Consider the following 22,481-nt stretch of genomic DNA (forward strand, 5'->3'; position numbering starts at 1 on the left):
ATTAAAACATACAATAAATAAACGTACTGCATAAAAGAAATGTAAATCAATCAATGGAAAATAACACATGAGACATGGCACTAAAATACAACAACCATTCATAAAAGGGCTCATCATTATGTTGGATTGGATTATTTCAGCAAGACACATCAGATGTGGTAATATAGTAAATAAAACATACACACATTATATAGACTGTGGAGTATTGGAGTAATTGAAAGTGTAGTTTCCTCATTAAACAATTAAGATAATAAGCATAATAAGTAATTATCTGCTACAGGAGAAGACACCGTCTGTCCACATGCAAACATAAAGATGCTCAGTAACCAGAGAAGTATTGATCCCTGATCAGGTTGAAATGGTTTCAGAGAAGCAAAGTGGTGAACCGCTCTGCTGGACAAGCTCCATTCATAAAAGTGTTTGTGACTCGAGGACGTTGACAGGAAGTCACTTCGATCAGACGAGAGACGACGAGAGCGACTCGGTTTGTAGCCTTCAACCAAATGAGTTAGTTGTACAACAGGGGCTCTTATTCTCCAGACAAACACACACACACACACACACACATGCACGCACACACAGACTCTTCTCAGAGAGCAGTATAGTGATCAAAAGCTCGTCTGCAGCAGCCTCACTTATGGGAACGATGATGTTCTGGGACGCTGTTCTACAGAAACAGACATAAAAAACAAACCCTGCTGGCGGACGCCCACAACCGAGGACCACCGAGGAACACCAAAGACCACTGAGGACCAAGTGGTTTCCTCTGTTCCTCCATCTCTAGCCTGTCGTCACCCTCAGGAAGCTAACCTCAGCTATGGACTTCCCTCCCAGCCAACAGCCCCTCTCCTCTGGCTCTACCTGCTCAACGAGCTCCACGCTGCTGTCCTCCGTCACCTGGACCCGGTTGGTTTAGCGATAGCCCGGAGAAAGGGAGGTCCACTGGGCTGTCCAGCACCCCGTGTCCTGCCTTTGTGTCTGTGTGATGGGAGTGTGCAGCCAGGAGCCCACTGAGAGATGTGAAATTAATAACCTGGGGTGCGGGAAACCAGCCAGCACTGCCGGTAAAGAACCCCCCCCCTCCCCCCTGATATCAAGCCCTGCCTTAACCGGGCAGTGATGTCATCCCTAGACCCGCCCCCGACTCAAGAGGGAGATCCAAGCTATACAAGCACCTTCCTTCCCTTCTCTCTCTCCTTTTTTAATCTTTTGTTGTTGTTGTTGTTGTTTTTGCTTTGACATTCCCCCTTTTCTTCTCTGCCTCCATCCTTTCATCCACCTCCCTTCATTATTGTCATCTGTGCATTATTTACATCATTTGTCAAGAAAATCTGTGAATGTACCAAATCTAAGTGGGAAATAAACATGTAGCTTCATGCCGTTAGCTTCAATAGCTAGTCCAAGGCCTTGTGTGTGTGTTTGGGTCAAACTCAGAGACAACCCTTTGACATTATGCATGTGATAGTGGATATGTAATATTTCTAATATATGAAGTGTAATATTTAGACTGTAAAGAGAGTCTTTTATTGTGAAATCAACTACAGGCTAGACTCCATCTAGGTCCTCATTTCAAACAGAAAGGATCAGAGGGTTCATGTCTTGTTGCCTGTGTGTGTGTACAAGTACACTATCTGTGTTTATTTACCTTCTTATGAGGACGCTCAGACTTTAGTTTTTTACTCTGTAATGCCTTGTTGTTGTTTTTAATTTACATGAATTGAAATCGATGTGCACTCGACATTTGACTGACATGTTATCTCAATATGGTGAAACAAAGGTTGAACAAAATATTTATGAACACAACAGAACATTTCCAGATGTTGTTGTAAATGTTGATGTAAATGTTGTTGTAAATGTTGTAAATGTTGTAAATGTTGTGGTAAATGTTGTAAATGTTGTTGTAAATGTTAAATGTTGTTGTAAACGTTGTGGTAAACATGTGGTAAACATGTGGTAAATGTTGTTGTAAACGTTGTGGTAAACATGTGGTAAACATGTGGTAAATGTTGTTGTAAACGTTGTGGTAAACATGTGGTAAACATGTGGTAAATGTTGTTGTAAACGTTGTGGTAAACATGTGGTAAACATCACAAACTGATGTTCTGTGACGACAGAGACAATGACGAAGCTCCTGTTTCTGGTCAAAGGAGAAGGGATTCATGCCCTTTAATGAATGTGTTTGGGAAAGAGCAGGAGGGAAGTATAAAGCCACGGTAACCATGGCAATAAGAGGCAGTGGAGACCCTCATGAGCGTATTCAGAGGATTAAAACAAATACCAGGATTAAAAATAGGCTTCAGTTTTATGTCCTCGTTTCGGCTGCGTGGGAGTGAATCCATTTTTATTTGTATTCACTCTTGGAAAAACGAAGCCGGAGACTGCTGCACCTTTCGGTTGCCATGGGAACCACTTGAATGACAGGCCGGTAGCTGCTTATGCTGCATGATGATAAAATAGCTGTTTCCTGTGCAGTGATTTCTGCTTATTTCACGATGCATGTGAGGAAGTCTCACCATCTCCCACAATGCCCCTCTTTCCCACTAATTAATGACACCGAGCTGCTCCAATTAAAGGAAGTCGGTTCCTTTTCGCCTTTCACCTTCACCCTGATAGGATGCTCACCTGGACACCCGAAAGAACCCTCACAGCGGCATGTCGATGAACTACAAACACATTAAAAAAGCCCTTATTTACACATGTTAATAGAACAATCTAAATATCGACGCACACACAAGGACAGCTTGTGCTGCGTTCACGTCCGGCTCACAGAATATGAACGTTTAGACGTGAAGGCGTCCGCGCACACACATCAGTTATCCAACAGCCGCACGTTCACAGCATTATTCCGGGATGTCGGTCTCACCTGAGCTGAAGTGGGAGCTGAGGGCGAAGCCGGGGCTGAAGACCACCGAGGACGTCGTCACCAGGAGCACCAGCATCTTCATGTCGGCGTCGTTACAACACAATGTAATAAGTCAAAACGGCAGAAAGCTACGCGACAGGACTTCCGGAACACGGCTCCGCGCGCCCCTCCATCTCACACCGGCGGACAGAAAACGCGCTCCTCCTCCGGTGTGAAGTCACCGCAGCCCGAGGCCGGTGGATGTCTCTCTTCCTCCTGAACTCTTCAATATAGACAGTCGCTGCAGAGGAGGAGGAGGAGGAGGAGGAAGAGGAGGAAGAGGGGGAGGAGGAAGAGGGGGAGGAGGAGGAGGAGGAAGAAGACGGGGAGGAGGAGGAGGAGGAGGAGGAGGAGGAGGAGGAGGAGGAGGAGGAGGAGGAGGGGTGGACGACAAAGTCCTGTTCAGCAGTCAAGTTGATCCACCATTTGATTTCCCTCTCTGGCTGCGGCTTCTGCACGCGACACCTGCACGCGGTGGCATCATCTGGAAGCTCTGACACGTGACACCTCCACCTCCGACAATAAGTCAAAACGAATCAAACGCACCCCGAAAAGAGTCCGGGCCGCCGGGAGCTGTCCGCGGTGCTGACGGGCGAGAGCGCCATCTTGCTCACGAGCTGGGGATTGAGGGGGGGGGGGGGGGGGGGCTCCTGATGGGCTATTGGACTGCCTGAGTCATGCAGTGCACAACCGGACAGGGATGCACGTGTCTATTTGTTAAAAAAGACATTTTGTATTCAGGTTGCAGGTTTAAATCTTCACCTGCAGAGCAAATACTCCTGCATGATGGTGTGCTTCTGTACTCCTGGAGGCAGAGACTGCAGCGCTCTCTGCCTCAGCCTCAGTTAGGTAAGATGATATGTATATGTATATATATATATATATATATATATATATATATATATATATATATATACATATAAATCTCACATGAACAGAGTGTGATGTAAGAGCAGGGGAAAGGCACAGTGGGACTTGGCTCTCTGGACTCTCCCCACTATAATCCTACTGTTCATACATGTTGGATGAGGCCCCTCCCCCACCCGGCAACATCCATCCCCTCCCTGCTACCCCCCCCCCCCCCCTCATCCCGTCCTCCCCCATCCCCCCCCCCCCCCCCTCATCCCGTCCTCCCCCATCCCCCCCCCCCCCCCCCCCCCCTCACCCTCATCCCCTCTGCCCATCAGATTGGATTCCTGGCAGCAGTATAGATGGTTGTGACAGAAAGGTCCGTCTCCTTGTGCACGCATGAATAGTTACGCAATGTATTGTATTGTGCTCCCTCCATGTCTACATTGTGCTCCCTCCATGTCTACATTGTGCTCCCTCCATGTCTACATTGTGCCCCCTCCATGTACATTGTGCTCCCTCCATGTGTACATTGTGCCCCCTCCATGTACATTGTGCCCCCTCCATGTGTACATTGTGCCCCCTCCATGTGTACATTGTGCCCCCTCCATGTACATTGTGCCCCCTCCATGTACATTGTGCCCCCTCCATGTACATTGTGCCCCCTCCATGTACATTGTGCCCCCTCGATGTACATTGTGCCCCCTCCATGTACATTGTGCCCCCTCCATGTGTACATTGTGCCCCCTCCATGTCTACATTGTGCCCCCTCCATGTACATTGTGCCCCCTCCATGTGTACATTGTGCCCCCTCCATGTCTACATTGTGCCCCCTCCATGTACATTGTGCCCCCTCCATGTCTACATTGTGCCCCCTCTATGTACATTGTGCCCCCTCCATGTGTACATTGTGCCCCCTCCATGTCTACATTGTGCCCCCTCCATGTCTACATTGTGCCCCCTCCATGTACATTGTGCCCCCTCCATGTCTACATTGTGCCCCCTCTATGTACATTGTGCCCCCTCCATGTCTACATTGTGCCCCCTCGATGTACATTGTGCCCCCTCCATGTACATTGTGCTCCCTCCATGTACATTGTGCCCCCTCCATGTACATTGTGCTCCCTCCATGTACATTGTGCCCCCTCCATGTCTACATTGTGCCCCCTCCATGTACATTGTGCTCCCTCCATGTCTACATTGTGCCCCCTCCATGTCTACATTGTGCCCCCTCCAAGTCTACATTGTGCCCCCTCCATGTACATTGTGCCCCCTCCAAGTCTACATTGTGCCCCCTCCATGTACATTGTGCCCCCTCCAAGTCTACATTGTGCCCCCTCCATGTACATTGTGCCCCCTCCAAGTCTACATTGTGCCCCCTCCATGTACATTGTGCCCCCTCCATGTCTACATTGTGCTCCCTCCATGTCTACATTGTGCTCCCTCCATGTCTACATTGTGCCCCCTCCAAGTCTACATTGTGCCCCCTCCATGTACATTGTGCCCCCTCCATGTCTACATTGTGCTCCCTCCATGTCTACATTGTGCTCCCTCCATGTCTACATTGTGCCCCCTCCATGTACATTGTGCCCCCTCCATGTACATTGTGCTCCCTCCATGTCTACATTGTGCCCCCTCCATGTCTACATTGTGCTCCCTCCATGTCTACATTGTGCTCCCTCCAAGTCTACATTGTGCCCCCTCCATGTCTACATTGTGCCCCCTCCAAGTCTACATTGTGCCCCCTCCATGTACATTGTGCCCCCTCCAAGTCTACATTGTGCCCCCTCCATGTGTACATTGTGCCCCCTCCATGTACATTGTGCCCCCTCCATGTCTACATTGTGCCCCCTCCATGTACATTGTGCCCCCTCCAAGTCTACATTGTGCCCCCTCCATGTACATTGTGCCCCCTCCATGTACATTGTGCCCCCTCCATGTCTACATTGTGCTCCCTCCATGTGTACATTGTGCCCCCTCCATGTACATTGTGCCCCCTCCAAGTCTACATTGTGCCCCCTCCATGTCTACATTGTGCCCCCTCCATGTACATTGTGCCCCCTCCAAGTCTACATTGTGCCCCCTCCATGTCTACATTGTGCCCCCTCCATGTACATTGTGCCCCCTCCATGTCTACATTGTGCTCCCTCCATGTCTACATTGTGCCCCCTCCATGTACATTGTGCCCCCTCCATGTCTACATTGTGCCCCCTCCATGTATACATTGTGCCCCCTCCATGTACATTGTGCCCCCTCCATGTGTACATTGTGCCCCCTCCATGTACATTGTGCCCCCTCCATGTGTACATTGTGCCCCCTCCATGTGTACATTGTGCCCCCTCCATGTACATTGTGCCCCCTCCATGTCTACATTGTGCCCCCTCCATGTACATTGTGCCCCCTCCATGTCTACATTGTGCCCCCTCCATGTATACATTGTGCCCCCTCCATGTACATTGTGCCCCCTCCATGTCTACATTGTGCCCCCTCCATGTACATTGTGCCCCCTCCATGTCTACATTGTGCTCCCTCCATGTGTACATTGTGCCCCCTCCATGTGTACATTGTGCCCCCTCCATGTCTACATTGTGCCCCCTCCATGTACATTGTGCCCCCTCCATGTGTACATTGCGCCCCCTCCATGTCTACATTGTGCCCCCTCCATGTACATTGTGCCCCCTCCATGTGTACATTGTGCCCCCTCCATGTCTACATTGTGCCCCCTCCATGTGTACATTGTGCTCCCTCCATGTCTACATTGTGCCCCCTCCATGTGTACATTGTGCCCCCTCCATGTCTACATTGTGCCCCCTCCATGTGTACATTGTGCTCCCTCCATGTCTACATTGTGCCCCCTCCATGTGTACATTGTGCCCCCTCCATGTCTACATTGTGCCCCCTCCATGTGTACATTGTGCCCCCTCCATGTCTACATTGTGCCCCCTCCATGTGTACATTGTGCTCCCTCCATGTCTACATTGTGCCCCCTCCATGTCTACATTGTGCCCCCTCCATGTGTACATTGTGCCCCCTCCATGTCTACATTGTGCCCCCTCCATGTGTACATTGTGCCCCCTCCATGTCTACATTGTGCCCCCTCCATGTATACATTGTGCCCCCTCCATGTGTACATTGTGCTCCCTCCATGTCTACATTGTGCTCCCTCCATGTCTACATTGTGCCCCCTCCATGTATACATTGTGCCCCCTCCATGTCTACATTGTGCCCCCTCCATGTCTACATTGTGCTCCCTCCATGTGTACATTGTGCCCCCTCCATGTGTACATTGTGCCCCCTCCATGTCTACATTGTGCCCCCTCCATGTACATTGTGCCCCCTACTGGGATGAAGGGTAACACACATGCACTTAGTTCCTCCACAATCGTGCACGCTTCATTTCATTGCAGTGCTGTGTTTGGATGAGGCCTCATTGCAGGTTCATGTCATATATTCTGAAGGTTTATTCTCAGGATAGATGTGTGTTTGTGTTGTCCTCCAAACCCAAAGGTTCTGAACAATGAACGCCGTCCAGACCCTGAACCTCTCGGTCCGAGGCCGGACCCGGACCATCCGACATGGTCTGGAAGTTTGAGTGACAGCAAGTTTTCATTTGATCCTTTTTGTGCGTTTTGTGATATCATCTCTTACATCTTTTCACTCCTCCTCCTCCTTCTCCTCCTCCTCCTCCTCCTCTTCCTCCTCTTTCTCCTCCTCCTCTTCCTTCTCTTCCTCCTCTTTTGCTTTCACTCTCTCGTCTCGTCATGTTTCGCTCTCTGATGCATTTATATCTGCCGTTTCCCTGGAAACAGAAAGCAGAGGAGACGATGGATTTCTGGAGTGAGACGCCAGGGGGGTGGGGGGGGGGGCTTTCTAGTCACTTCCAATGTGTAGCTTTATATTGGTATCAGCCAGCTCAACCCCCCCCCCCCCCCCTTTCATTTTGTGAGGAGCAGAACTGGAATTACGACGTTTCTTCTAAATTCACCAAAAGTTACCATTACAAAATGCTTCATTTGCATATTTAAACATAACATGTTCTGAAAACTTGTAACCAAACTATGTATTGTCTTAATGTCGGTAATGAACTGGTGTGTTTCAGTGTTGTCCCGTGTGTGTGTTTCAGTGTGTTTCAGTGTGTTTCAGTGTGTTTCAGTGTTGTCCCGTGTGTGTGTTTCAGTGTGTTTCAGTGTGTTTCAGTGGTGTCCCGTGTATTTCAGTGTGTTTCAGTGTGTTTCAGTGTGTTTCAGTGTGTTTCAGTGTTGTCCCGTGTGTGTGTTTCAGTGTGTTTCAGTGTGTTTCAGTGGTGTCCCGTGTATTTCAGTGTGTTTCAGTGTGTTTCAGTGTGTTTCAGTGTTGTCCCGTGTGTGTGTTTCTGTGTATTTCAGTGTGTTTCAGTGTTGTCCCGTGTGTGTGTTTCAGTGTGTTTCAGTGTTGTCCCGTGTGTGTGTTTCAGTATGTTTCAGTGTTGTCCCGTGTGTGTGTTTCAGTGTGTTTCAGTGGTGTCCCGTGTATTTCAGTGTGTTTCAGTGTGTTTCAGTGGTGTCCCATGTGTCCCGTGTGTTTCAGTGGTGTCCCGTGTATTTCAGTGTGTTTCAGTGTCGTCCCGTGTGTTTCAGTGTGTTTCAGTGTCGTCCCATGTCTCCTGTGTGTTTCAGTGTGTTTCAGTGGTGTCCCGTGTGTTTCAGTGTGTTTCAGTGGTGTCCCGTGTGTGTGTTTCAGTGGTGTCCCGTGTGTTTCAGTGTGTTTCAGTGTTGTCCCGTGTGTGTGTTTCAGTGGTGTCCCGTGTGTTTCAGTGTGTTTCAGTGTCGTCCCGTGTGTTTCAGTGTGTTTCAGTGACGTCCCGTGTGTTTCAGTGTGTTTCAGTGTCGTCCCGTGCGTTTCAGTGTGTTTCAGTGTGTTTCAGTGGTGTCCCGTGTGTTTCAGTGTGTTTCAGTGTCGTCCCGTGCGTTTCAGTGTGTTTCAGTGTGTTTCAGTGGTGTCCCGTGTGTTTCAGTGTGTTTCAGTGGTGTCCCGTGTGTTTCAGTGTGTTTCAGTGTCGTCCCATGTCTCCTGTGTGTTTCAGTGTGTTTCAGTGGTGTCCTGTGTGTTTCAGTGTGTTTCAGTGTTGTCCCGTGTGTGTGTTTCAGTGTCGTCCCGTGTGTTTCAGTGTGTTTCAGTGTCGTCCCGTGTGTTTCAGTGTGTTTCAGTGTGTTTCAGTGTCGTCCCGTGCGTTTCAGTGTGTTTCAGTGTGTTTCAGTGGTGTCCCGTGTGTTTCAGTGTCGTCCCGTGTGTTTCAGTGTGTTTCAGTGGTGTCCCGTGTGTTTCAGTGTGTTTCAGTGTCGTCCTGTGTTTTTCAGTGTGTTTCAGTGTGTTTCAGTGTCGTCCCGTGTGTTTCAGTGTGTTTCAGTGTGTTTCAGTGGTGTCCCGTGTGTCCCGTGTGTTTCAGTGTCGTCCCGTGTGTTTCAGTGTGTTTCAGTGGTGTCCCGTGTGTTTCAGTGTGTTTCAGTGTCGTCCCGTGCGTTTCAGTGTGTTTCAGTGTGTTTCAGTGGTGTCCCGTGTGTTTCAGTGTGTTTCAGTGGTGTCCCGTGTGTTTCAGTGTGTTTCAGTGTCGTCCCGTGTGTGTGTTTCAGTGGTCTCCCGTGTGTTTCAGTGTGTTTCAGTGTTGTCCGGTGTGTGTGTTTCAGTGTGTTTCAGTGTCGTCCCGTGCGTTTCAGTGTGTTTCAGTGTGTTTCAGTGGTGTCCCGTGTGTTTCAGTGGTGTCCCGTGTGTTTCAGTGTGTTTCAGTGGTGTCCCGTGTGTTTCAGTGTGTTTCAGTGTTGTCCCGTGTGTGTGTTTCAGTGTCGTCCCGTGTGTTTCAGTGTGTTTCAGTGTGTTTCAGTGTCGTCCCGTGTGTTTCAGTGTGTTTCAGTGTGTTTCAGTGTCGTCCCGTGCGTTTCAGTGTGTTTCAGTGTGTTTCAGTGGTGTCCCGTGTGTTTCAGTGTCGTCCCGTGTGTTTCAGTGTGTTTCAGTGGTGTCCCGTGTGTTTCAGTGTGTTTCAGTGTCGTCCTGTGTGTTTCAGTGTGTTTCAGTGTGTTTCAGTGTCGTCCCGTGTGTTTCAGTGTGTTTCAGTGTGTTTCAGTGGTGTCCCGTGTGTCCCGTGTGTTTCAGTGTCGTCCCGTGTGTTTCAGTGTGTTTCAGTGTCGTCCCGTGTGTTTCAGTGTGTTTCAGTGTGTTTCAGTGCGTTTCAGTGTGTTTCAGTGTGTTTCAGTGGTGTCCCGTGTGTTTCAGTGTGTTTCAGTGTCGTCCCGTGCGTTTCAGTGTGTTTCAGTGTGTTTCAGTGGTGTCCCGTGTGTTTCAGTGTGTTTCAGTGTCGTCCCGTGTGTGTGTTTCAGTGGTCTCCCGTGTGTTTCAGTGTGTTTCAGTGTTGTCCCGTGTGTGTGTTTCAGTGTCGTCCCGTGCGTTTCAGTGTGTTTCAGTGTGTTTCAGTGGTGTCCCGTGTGTTTCAGTGTGTTTCAGTGGTGTCCCGTGTGTTTCAGTGTGTTTCAGTGTGTTTCAGTGTCGTCCCATGTCTCCTGTGTGTTTCAGTGTGTTTCAGTGGTGTCCTGTGTGTTTCAGTGTGTTTCAGTGTTGTCCCGTGTGTGTGTTTCAGTGGTCTCCCGTGTGTTTCAGTGTGTTTCAGTGTTGTCCCGTGTGTGTGTTTCAGTGTGTTTCAGTGTCGTCCCGTGCGTTTCAGTGTGTTTCAGTGTGTTTCAGTGGTGTCCCGTGTGTTTCAGTGTCGTCCCATGTCTCCTGTGTGTTTCAGTGTGTTTCAGTGGTGTCCCGTGTGTTTCAGTGTGTTTCAGTGTTGTCCCGTGTGTGTGTTTCAGTGTCGTCCCGTGCGTTTCAGTGTGTTTCAGTGTGTTTCAGTGGTGTCCCGTGTGTTTCAGTGTCGTCCCGTGTGTTTCAGTGTGTTTCAGTGGTGTCCCGTGTGTTTCAGTGTGTTTCAGTGTCGTCCTGTGTGTTTCAGTGTGTTTCAGTGTGTTTCAGTGTCGTCCCGTGTGTTTCAGTGTGTTTCAGTGGTGTCCCGTGTGTTTCAGTGTCGTCCCGTGTGTTTCAGTGTGTTTCAGTGTGTTTCAGTGGTGTCCCGTGTGTTTCAGTGTCGTCCCGTGTGTTTCAGTGTTTTTCCTGGTGTCCCGTGTGTTTCAGTGTATTTCAGTGTGTTTCAGTGTTGTCCCGTGTGTGTGTTTCAGTGTGTTTCAGTGTTGTCCCGTGTGTGTGTTTCAGTGTGTTTCAGTGTTGTCCCGTGTGTGTGTTTCAGTGTGTTTCAGTGGTGTCCCGTGTATTTCAGTGTGTTTCAGTGTGTTTCAGTGGTGTCCCATGTGTCCCGTGTATTTCAGTGTGTTTCAGTGTCGTCCCGTGTGTTTCAGTGTGTTTCAGTGTCGTCCCATGTCTCCTGTGTGTTTCAGTGTGTTTCAGTGTGTGTTTCAGTGGTGTCCCGTGTGTTTCAGTGTGTTTCAGTGTCGTCCCGTGTGTTTCAGTGTGTTTCAGTGTCGTCCCGTGCGTTTCAGTGTGTTTCAGTGGTGTCCCGTGTGTTTCAGTGTGTTTCAGTGTTGTCCCGTGTGTGTGTTTCAGTGGTGTCCCGTGTGTTTCAGTGTTTCAGTGTTGTCCCGTGTGTGTGTTTCAGTGGTGTCCCGTGTGTTTCAGTGTGTTTCAGTGTGTTTCAGTGTTGTCCCGTGTGTTTCAGTGTGTTTCAGTGTTGTCCCGTGTGTGTGTTTCAGTGGTGTCCCGTGTGTTTCAGTGTTTCAGTGTTGTCCCGTGTGTGTGTTTCAGTGGTGTCCCGTGTGTTTCAGTGTGTTTCAGTGTGTTTCAGTGTTGTCCCGTGTGTTTCAGTGTGTTTCAGTGTCGTCCCGTGCGTTTCAGTGTGTTTCAGTGTGTTTCAGTGGTGTCCCGTGTGTTTCAGTGTCGTCCCGTGTGTTTCAGTGTTTTTCCTGGTGTCCCGTGTGTTTCAGTGTGTTTCAGTGTCGTCCCGTGTGTTTCAGTGTGTTTCAGTGTGTTTCAGTGGTGTCCCGTGTGTTTCAGTGTGTTTCAGTGTCGTCCTGTGTGTTTCAGTGTGTTTCAGTGTGTTTCAGTGTCGTCCCGTGTGTTTCAGTGTTTTTCCTGGTGTCCCGTGTGTTTCAGTGTGTTTCAGTGTTTTTCGTGGTGTCCTCGGCTCAGCAATGAAACATCTGCAGAGAGGAGGAAGCTGAGATTGGTTGAGAAGAGTTACAGGACGGACGGAGAGAGCGAGCAGGAAGTCTTCCTCCGAGTCCTGCAGGCAGAGAGTCCACGAGGAAAGACCCGGAGGCCATGGTGGTCCAGTTCCTGTTGGGGAAACCTCGTGAAACCTCCTGGTTGGTTCATCATTTAACATTTAAAGATGCCATTACTTAATATGCATTTAAATGACACATTATCTTCTTTATTCAGGTCCCAAATTCTCATTTCATTTTAATTACATATGAGAGTCAAAGGTTTTTACAGAGAGGATTTATGATATCTCTCCATAAATCAGAAAATATTGTCAACAGATAAAATAAATCAATTTTCTCCATGTTTTGTGTAATACAATGTAGTATAAATGAGGCTCTGAAAGCTGTGTGAACAAACCCCAAACAACACTCAGACATGTCTCATGGAGCCTTTCGGTGTCTCTGACTCTCACTGACTCAGGCTTTGGTGCTTTAAACCATTTCCTTGACAGCTAAGCTTGAGAGAAAGATCCTTTATTGAAATGAGGACTTCTGGCTAGAGGAAGAACTCCGGATGCCTCAAATGTGTTTAAAGTTGAACAGCGGTTGGCGAGGTGGCGGATAAAAATGTTGCTGTCACAAGTTATTCATGAAATCTTGCAGCACTAAAGCATTCAGGAAGGACTCGTGCAACTTGCAGCCTGCTGATAAACTCTGGATGCAGCAGGCGTTATGAATCATTTTCAAGCCCCGTGCCCAGGGTGGCCTGAGCCCCCCAATGGGCGTCTGTCCTCCAGTTCAACCCTATTAACAGGCCTAATGTGGGGTCTTGTCTCAGTACATCTGGAGAGACAGGTGCAAGGCCACTGGTGGGTGCATCCTTCAGAGGCCGGAGGGTCGGCTGTACTGCCCCGGAAACCTTGGATCTGGTGAGTAGCGGAAAGAAATGGTTGCTGGGATGGATCTGGTGGCTGGTAATGATTTCCAATATTTTCTCTTTTTCTCTCCAGAACGTGTAGACCGAGAGCAGAGAGGTCTTGTGTGATGCATGTGAGTGTCTGTGAGACCTCCCCAATGAGGAAAAGAAGCCATGCATTCATCGTGATGAGAAGGTTCTTCAAGTGCAAATGATGGTGTGATGTTGGGACGAGCGAGTGACGAAAGAAGCAGCAACGCTCATCGCAGGGCGATCAAGTGGAGAAATACTCCTCTGGTTGTATAGAAGTCTATGCTTCATGTGTTAAAGCTGCATTCTCTCTCCTGACCACCAGGGGGCGACTCCTCTGGTTGTATAGAAGTCTATGCTTCATGTGTTAAAGCTGCATTCTCTCTCCTGACCACCAGGGGGCGACTCCTCTGGTTGTATAGAAGTCTATGCTTCATGTGTTAAAGCTGCATTCTCTCTCCTGACCACCAGGGGCGACTACTCTGGTTGTATAGAAGTCTATGCTTCGTGTGTTAAAGCTGCATTCTCTCTCCTGACCACCAGGGGGCGACTCCTCTGGTTGTATAGAAGTCTATGCTTCATGTGTTAAAGCTGCATTCTCTCTCCTGACCACCAGGGGCGACTCCTCTGGTTGTATAGAAGTCCATGCTTCATCTGGTAAAGCTGCATTCTCTCTCCTGACCACCAGGGGGTGACTCCTCTGGTTGTATAGAAGTCTATGCTTCATGTGTTAAAGCTGCATTCTCTCTCCTGACCACCAGGGGCGACTCCTCTGGTTGTATAGAAGTCTATGCTTCATGTGTTAAAGCTGCATTCTCTCTCCTGACCACCAGGGGGCGACTCCTCTGGTTGTATAGAAGTCTATGCTTCATGTGTCAAAGCTGCATTCTCTCTCCTGACCACCAGGGGGCGACTCCTCTGGTTGTATAGAAGTCTATGCTTCATGTGTTAAAGCTGCATTCTCTCTCCTGACCACCAGGGGGCGACTCCTCTGGTTGTATAGAAGTCTATGCTTCATGTGTTAAAGCTGCATTCTCTCTGAAGTGGTTCCACCGTGTGGCAGAAGACAAACGGAACATTTTAAGATAGTTTTCATTCATTCAGATTAAAACATCTTTAGATCACTTAGATGCTCAACTTCAATGTCACATCATTTGTAGTCCATGTTTATGAATATAATGACGTTAGTAGATAATATTTTTATTATTTCCATACGGTGGACACATCACATTTCGCACAGATTCAGGCCACGTTTTATGGAGCTTGACTCTTTAAAATTTATTTGACAATGATATTCAAATGAGATCCGACTGGAACTGACACAACGAGCTTCAGGCTTGATATGCGATGTGATCAACACCTTTCTTGGTTGGAGCCTTGATTTAGTCAACCAGAACAATCACTAGTATTTGTATTTTTTAATGAACCAAACAAGACAAAGTAAATTAAAAGTCTCCTTTAAAAATGAGGACTTTGTCAAAAGTTTTCATCAAAACTAAATGATATGGTGAAAGATGGAAGGTAAGGTTAGCAGGACTAAGAGAACAAAACTAAACCAAAATCAGCTGTTAAAATGATCAGCGCATGCAGCCAGTTCCTCCTCAACGTAACAAAAGGACCAACTCGCTCTTTTCCACACAGAATATCAGGACCGTGTTGAGGGAAGATCATACAAGAATGATTTAGGAAATGAGTTGAATTGATATTATTCATGTGTTAAAGTTTGCTTGCCTGTAGACAACAGTACAACTACAATAAAGGTGTTCTGAGTGACACTAGACACTAATTGGATCAGACAGTTAAGAACTGTACTTTCCCGCTAACTATCCATCAAATCTTTTCCAAGAACCTTCCAGTGAGTTTAAAGTTACATAGAGGATTATTTCTAGAGAATTATACAAAACAATGTGATCTGTAAAATAAAGTGTCACCAAAGTTTCAGTAACACAAAGTAGTCTTGCATAACCTTCCATTTATGTAGATTTAAAAACTTACTTACTTACTCGGAAAAAAATACATTTTACATACTGATGTATTTGTACAGACTTTTTAGTTTGCTTTTAGTGTTCTCCATCACATACATCAGTATGTTGTCATGGTTTTTAATACATCAGATGAAAAACCTGAGCCTTCAATCTCATTTACAACCAAGGGATATTTTAAACATTTGACATGTCTTTTAAAATGAACACAAGAGAAAGAGAACAAAAACTTCCATTATTACTCTTTCACAACGAGAAGAAACTAATTATTTCATGTGTGGACTCTCGTGTGTCTCTTTAGACCCCCCTGTGTTGCAAATCCTTTCCCACAAACATCACAACTGAATGGTTTCTCTCCCGTGTGGACCCATGAGTGTCTCCTTAGACAACCTTGCCTTGCAAATCCTTTCCCACAAACATCACAACTGAATGGTTTCTCTCCTGTGTGGACCCTCATGTGTCTCTTCAGATTTTTCTGTTGTGTAAATCTTTTCCCACAAACATCACAACTGAATGGTTTCTCTCCTGTGTGGACTCTCATGTGTATCTTCAGACTTCCATGTAATGTCAATCTTTTCCCACAAACATCACAACTGAATGGTTTCTCTCCTGTGTGGACTCTCTTGTGTGTCTTTATAACTCCCTGTTGTGTAAATCTTTTCCCACAAACATCACAACTGAATGGTTTCTCTCCTGTGTGGACCCTCATGTGTCTCTTTAGAGTTCCATGGTCTGTAAATCTTTTCCCACAAACATCACAACTGAATGGTTTCTCTCCTGTGTGAACCCTCATGTGTGTCTTTATAACTCCCTGTTGTGTAAATCTTTTCCCACAAACATCACAACTGAATGGTTTCTCTCCTGTGTGGACCCTCATGTGTCTCTTTAGATCTCCCTGTTCTGTAAATCTTTTCCCACAAACATCACAACTGAATAGTTTCTCTCCTGTGTGGAATCTCATGTGTCTCTTTAGAACTCCCTGTTGTGTAAATCTTTTCCCACAAACATCACAACTAAATAGGTTCTCTCCTGTGTGGACCCTCATGTGTATAGTCTGGTTTCCCTTTCTTGTAAATCCTTTTCCACAAACATTACAACTGAATAGGTTCTCTCCTGTGTGGACCCTCATGTGTATAGTCTGGTTTCCCTTTCTTGTAAATCCTTTGCCACAAACATCACAGCTGAATGGTTTCTCTCCTGTTAGACCCCTTGGCCAAGATTCTTTCTTTTGATTCTCTCTGAAACATTTCTTTCTAACCAAACAGTTGGAGGACATTTTTCCAAAATGACACATCATGTGTTTCTGCAGAAACCCCTTGTAGTAAAACCGTTTACTACACTTGAAGAAGCTGAAGGGTTCCCTGGTCTCCTTCCGGACTTTGTCCCCGTCTTCACTTTCAGGTCCAGAATCTGACAAAGCTTCATGCCATTCAACATAAAAGACTTCTGTCTCAGAAGATCCTGAAGCCTTTTCATCATCAGCATTTGGATGTGAATGACGATGTGGATTTAGGTTCCTGACTGGTCCTGAACCTCCACAGTCCTCTCCATCAGTTTCTGTTGTTATCGGTGTAGCTGAGCTGCCGGCTGGAGGCTCCGCCTCTCTGTTGTCCTCCGTCTGGCTTTGATGAAGCCGTGAGGTCTGAGGTTTGTCATCTTCACTCTTCACAGTAACAACAGTGAATGAGACCTTGGTGAGATCGGCCTCCTGCAGCACCGTAAGCTGCTCTCCCTCTAGACCGGTCCAGAGATGCTCTTTCATCTGGAGGGGCTCCGGCTCCTCTTTCATGTAGAGGGGCTCCTGCTCCTCTTTCATGTAGAGGGGCTCCGGCTCCTCTTTCACGTAGAGGGGCTCCGGCTCCTCTTTCATCTGGAGGGGCTCCGGCTCCTCTTTCACGTAGAGGGGCTCCGGCTCCTCTTTCATCTGGAGGGGCTCCTGCTCCTCTTTCATGTAGAGGGGCTCCGGTTCCTCTTTCATGTAGAGGGGCTCCGGCTCCTCTTTCATCTGGAGGGGCTCCGGCTCCTCTTTCATCTGGAGGGGCTCCGGCTCCTCTTTCATGTAGAGGGGCTCCGGCTCCTCTTTCATCTGGAGGGGCTCCGGCTCCTCTTTTACGTAGAGGGGCTCCGGCTCCTCTTTCATCTGGAGGGGCTCCTGCTCCTCTTTCATGTAGAGGGGCTCCGGTTCCTCTTTCATCTGGAGGGGCTCCGGCTCCTCTTTCATGTAGAGGGGCTCCGGTTCCTCTTTCATCTGGAGGGGCTCCGGTTCCTCTTTCATCTGGAGGGGCTCCGGCTCCTCTTTCATCTGGAGGGGCTCCGGTTCCTCTTTCATCTGGAGGGGCTCCGGCTCCTCTTTCATCTGGAGGGGCTCCGGCTCCTCTTTCATGTGGAGGGGCTCCTGCTCCTCTTTCATGTAGAGGGGCTCCGGCTCCTCTTTCATCTGGAGGGGCTCCGGTTCCTCTTTCATCTGGAGGGGCTCCGGTTCCTCTTTCATCTGGAGGGGCTCCGGCTCCTCTTTCATCTGGAGGGGCTCCGGGTCCTCTTTCATGCAGAGGGGCTCCGGGTCCTCTTTCATGCAGAGGGGCTCCGGTTCCTCTTTCATGCAGAGGGGCTCCGGGTCCTCTTTCATGCAGAGGGGCTCCGGGTCCTCTTTCATGCAGAGGGGCTCCGGGTCCTCTTTCATGCAGAGGGGCTCCGGCTCCTCTTTTTTTATGTGGAGGGGCTCTGGGTCCTCTTTCATGTTGACCTGGTTCAGGTCCAGGCACTCAGGGGGTCGTCTGCTTTAAATCGCCAACAGCTGCTGGATATCTGCAGGGAGCACATTATGAACAAGGTGACTTCAGACTAAAATCAACTTTCATTAGTGGAGACATTCAAGAAATTTGACTACGTGCTTTTTTGTTGCATTTTATGTACAAACACAGAAATACACAAAACAATGACACATTGACATTAGTAAACAGAAGGACAGTAGTACATTGGTGCAAAGGGCGCTGGAATAAATATGGAATGTTTAATGTAAAATATTGCTTTTATACGAGGTAGGCAGATGTCACACACACTTCTGATAACAATACTAATATTTAGATTGATCGTGATGATATTAACACTAAAGATCAGTGGAGTGGCCATTAGTCCAATAAATCAAAAACAAAAGGCGATTGTTTGATGAGTTTATGTCTGAACACATGATCAGTGTACTAATGCTAATAAAGACACAGTAATGATCACTGTACTAATGCTAGTAAAGACACAGTAATAATCACTGTACTAATAAAAATAGTACTCATAATGCAGGGCTATGACGCTACCAAACCAGGAAGCAGACCAGCAGGCATCGAACAAGTCAACACCCGAATGCCGATGGTTGAAGACAGCCATAAGCCAAAAACCTGAAAAACACTTGAGGGCCAGATCTCTGGAATAGCCGTCCGGCCGGGACCATTACGTTGGTGTAGCTGTGGGAACGGGACAGGGCAACAACTGGGGGTGAGTGACTGTAAGGCCCATGAGGGAGCGCCATATAGACGTGAACTGGACGTGAAGAGTGCAAGTGGACCACAGGTCATCACCATATACCCCAGTCTCCTTCCCACCGTGGTGCACCAAGTAGCAGTAAAAGGGATTTGGTCGGCTTTCGGAAACCAAGCATATCCGGTCCTGACGCACAACTTCAACGGATGTTGTGGATTGGCCAAGCTGCAGTGACCATATCTAGCTGCTGAGGTCGCACTAGAACGAACGCCAAATGGCACAACAGAGGCCCATCATGAGAGGGGGAGAAGATCCCTCGCACAGTTCAACACCATGAAAGCCTTCCATTTCCGAAGCTCATTGGGAGAACAATGGGGCATTGGATTGTTCCCTTTCCACGGAGTGCCATTTCTGGATGCCCACATCGACAACATTACCTATATCTCCAAGAACTCGCCAACGAGACCATCCAAGGGTTCCAGTTCCTGTCAGACTCAGCCAAGAGTTAGAGGTTGGCATTGCTACGGCACTAGATCTTCTGCTGGCCAAGCAAGGAGGACTATGTACCACATTGTACCCAAATGAGACTGGTACTTGCTACACCCTGGGAGGGGGCATCACTACCCACATGACCAACATCATACACACGTTAAAGGCTATAGCCAATGCTTTTGGACCCGGCAAGCAGGCAGGGCTAGCGCATATGGACGCTAGCTGGTGGAACATGGGACACAGAGGACTACAAGACGTGATCACAATACTGATCAGTACCCTCATGCCAGTTGTCCTGATGATGATTGGAGCACTACCTTTCATCACCTGTGTAAGGTCACTAATCCACAGGATAGCAGGGAACAAGGGCCAACATTCAGTCCAAGCCAGTCCTGGAGGGACAGTATACAACAGTTGGCCCAGTAGCCGAATCAGGTTTCTACGAGTAAGTAGATGTTCCCTGTCCAATCCTGGGTCAAACGAGGCCTGACTCCCCAAGGTATAAGGCCCCAAAGGCCACCTACCTGGGAATGCTTCCCCACTGGGAAACCCTTCGTTAAATCCCTCCCCGGCCAAATCCAGCCATCCTATCGTGACGTGTTGAGGAAGCTGGAGGAGGGGATTGCCCTTGACACTCACAAAAAGAAAGAAACCAATATGGAGACCCCAACTGAAAGACAGACGCCCCTCCCACTATGTAACATTATGTAATCTAGCTTGCATTGATTATCAGGTTAACCGCCTGAGGAAACCAGCATATTCTGCCATTGACTAGTCGAGTTGCCTTAAGTGACATTAGTAGAGTGTAACCCTGGTGAAGTGAACTCTGATCCAAACTCTGTGTCCTGTAGGGGTTTCATGACTGAGGTTGTGAGTGAAGATTCTGTTTGTTCCCGTCTTTCAATCAGGGGGTTGGTGTTTCAATCCCCGCCCTAGTCGATGTGTCCTTGAGCAAGACACTTAACCCTGAATTGTTCCCTGTAGCTGTTCTACAGTGTATGAATGTAACATGATTGTAAGTCACTTTGGATAAAAGCGTCAGCTAAATGACATGTAATGTAATCATCACTTTGATCACTTTGCAGCAGTTTGATCACTTTACAGCACTTTGATCACTTTGCAGCAGTTTGATCACTTTACAGCACTTTGATCACTTTGCAGCAGTGTGATCACTTTACAGCACTTTGATCACTTTGCAGCACTTTGATCACTTTACAGCACTTTGATCACTTTGCAGCAGTTTGATCACTTTGCAGCAGTTTGATCACTTTGCAGCAGTTTGATCACTTTGCAGCACTTTGATCGCTTTACAGCAGTGTGATCACTTTACAGCAGTTTGATCACTTTACAGCTGTGTGATCACTTTACAGCAGCGTGATCACTTTACAGCACTTTGATCACTTTACAGCAGTGTGATCACTTTACAGCAGTGTGATCACTTTACAGCAGTGTGATCACTTTACAGCAGTTTGATCGCTTTGCATCACTTTGATCACTTTACAGCAGTGTGATCACTTTACAGCACTTTGATCACTTTACAGCACTTTGATCACTTTACAGCACTTTGATCACTTTACAGCAGTTTTCAGCCGCCATTTTGAGGCCGTCCCTAAAGGTCTCCACGTGTAAATCCCTATAAAGTTTGACCAGAGGACCGTCGGGTGTTAAAGTTCCTCCCTGATGAATGTAACCAGAGGAGGAGAGCTGGGAACGAACCACATTCACCAAAAGTCTCACAACTACAATGAATGAGCTGGAAACGGACCCGGATGTGACTCGAAGCCGTAAAACGAGCACGAAGCCCGGATCAGTAATGAAGAAGCACCGACCTGATGTGAGTCGCTCCTGTTCTCTTAGAGCACAAACGGAGTCCTCATAGTCTGATATGAACCTGTCAATCAGCCCCAACGTGTCTCCAGTGGCCGCGTGGAGTCGCTGCTTCACCAAAACTCTCAGCATCTCTCGTGCGATGTGTCCTTTCCGTGTCGAGTCATCCGGGAACATCAGTTGTGACGCGCGTGCCGAGGCTCATGTTGATGACGTACGTGGTGACGGTCGAAGCCTCGCAAGGCGGCCGGACCACGTGACTGATTCAGGAAACAGGCTCGTTCGAGGTGTGTGTGTGTGTGTGTGTGTGTGTGTGTGTGTGTGTGTGTGTGTGTGTGTGTGTGTGTGTGTGTGTGTGTGTGTGTGTGTGTGTGTGTGTGTGTGTGTGTGTGTGTGTGTGTGTGTGTGTGTGTGTGTGTGTGTGTGTGTGTGTGTGTGTGTGTGTGTGTGTGTGTGTGTGTGTGTGTGTGTGTGTGTGTGTGTGTGTGTGTGTGTGTGTATTGATGATTTGTTCATCTGTACATTTACCTTTCACCCACTTCCTTGTTCAGAGCTCCACCTGGGTCCCAGCCTTGGAGATGCTTTGTGCATTTTAATTATTATTCATTATTTCTTGAACTTATCTTAGCTAGTGAGCTAACTGATGAGAGAACGACAAGAGCAACAGCAGCTTTTTGGTTATTGCGTCCAAACTCTTTTAGTTTTGGCTACAAACTGCCATAAATATTATTGATGTCATTATTTAATAGGATTGTTTACATATTATTATTTGTACAATTTGTTTCTTGAATATTGATTATGTTGACAGGAACTATTTGTAAGTCCTGTGTTGCGCTGGGACGCTTTAGTTGTGACCAGCTGAAGATTTAAATGAAATAAGTTAAGTTACAGAAGTGACAACAAAGTGTTGGAGATTCTTATTGATTATTGTTTCTAAGTGGATCCATTTCCCTCTCGCTTGTGTGCAGCCAGCGAGGTTCGTTCTTTATGTTCATGTTTCGTTTGCATATTTACGTGCAACTTATGTTTTTATGTATTCATACAGTTCGACGGTGGATTGATGACGATGGTGTTGACGAGTGTTCCGAGACGAATAAATCCATCAGTAATGTAGAGTTGTAATGGTTTTTTATATATAGTTAGGAAAGTCCATGTTTTAAATGAATACATAATAAAGATATGATAATCAATAAGGGATATTCTGAAGAATATTCTGAAGGAATGTGTTTGGGAAACATGGGAGAAAAGTCACTGTCGCTGTATAAGTATGTTACTGTAAAGGTGTAATCACTGAATAAGTATTATTGTAACTGTATGCTGATTGTTTTATGTTTTATGGTTATCATAACTATAAAGATGACTCAGGTATGAATGGAATGTATTGATCCAAGGAGGCGTAGTCAAAGTAGTCTCCCTAAGAGACTGGAAGAGAGGCATTTATTTGGAAGGAGCCCATCTTACTGTTTAGGGCCCAAAGGGAAGAGATAAGGGAAGTAGCATCGTGGTTTATTGCTTAGAGAAGTCCGCCTCCTTGTACTGAAAGGCAGATATCATGTTGTGTAGTTGAGGTATAATCATGCACACCTGATACTAACCAATGGAGAAGCTTTATGCTCAGAGTATGGATTATACTTAACCTTTCAGAACTCTGTAAGGCATTTGTCCTCTCACGTGAAGGCGGTAGACAGTTAACTATTTTAACTGATTTGTATTCATATAAATCATTATTATAGCCTGTGGACCCAACGACACGTGAGCGCGCCCGGCTGGGACAGAAATATATGCTTATGATCCTTATTCTTTTATTAAATACTTTATATTTTAAATTACTGGTCTCAGGACATCTT

At 47.2% G+C, this 22,481-nt stretch overlaps 2 protein-coding genes across 2 annotated transcripts in view; both read right to left on the reverse strand.

The window, feature by feature from the left end:
* Positions 1-2,945, reverse strand: part of aatkb (apoptosis-associated tyrosine kinase b) — a 38,592-nt gene extending 35,647 nt beyond the window's left edge. Inside the window, exon 1 of the mRNA XM_034559366.1 lies at positions 2,864-2,945. Within this exon, the coding sequence (XP_034415257.1) occupies positions 2,864-2,945 (82 nt within the window). The remainder of the gene's footprint in view (positions 1-2,863) is intronic.
* Positions 2,946-14,125: 11,180 nt separating this feature from the next.
* Positions 14,126-20,813, reverse strand: LOC117748343 (oocyte zinc finger protein XlCOF6-like). Its single transcript, XM_034558001.1, has 2 exons — positions 20,637-20,813; positions 14,126-17,649 (listed from the first exon to the last, which is right to left on the reverse strand). The coding sequence occupies exon 2, from the start codon at positions 17,579-17,581 to the stop codon at positions 15,116-15,118; it is 2,466 nt and encodes an 821-aa protein (XP_034413892.1). The 5' UTR covers positions 17,582-17,649; positions 20,637-20,813; the 3' UTR covers positions 14,126-15,115.
* Between the last annotated feature and the right edge of the window lie 1,668 nt (positions 20,814-22,481).

Source organism: Cyclopterus lumpus, chromosome 19 (genome assembly GCF_009769545.1).
Source record: "Cyclopterus lumpus isolate fCycLum1 chromosome 19, fCycLum1.pri, whole genome shotgun sequence".
Taxonomy (NCBI): Eukaryota; Metazoa; Chordata; class Actinopteri; order Perciformes; family Cyclopteridae; genus Cyclopterus; species Cyclopterus lumpus.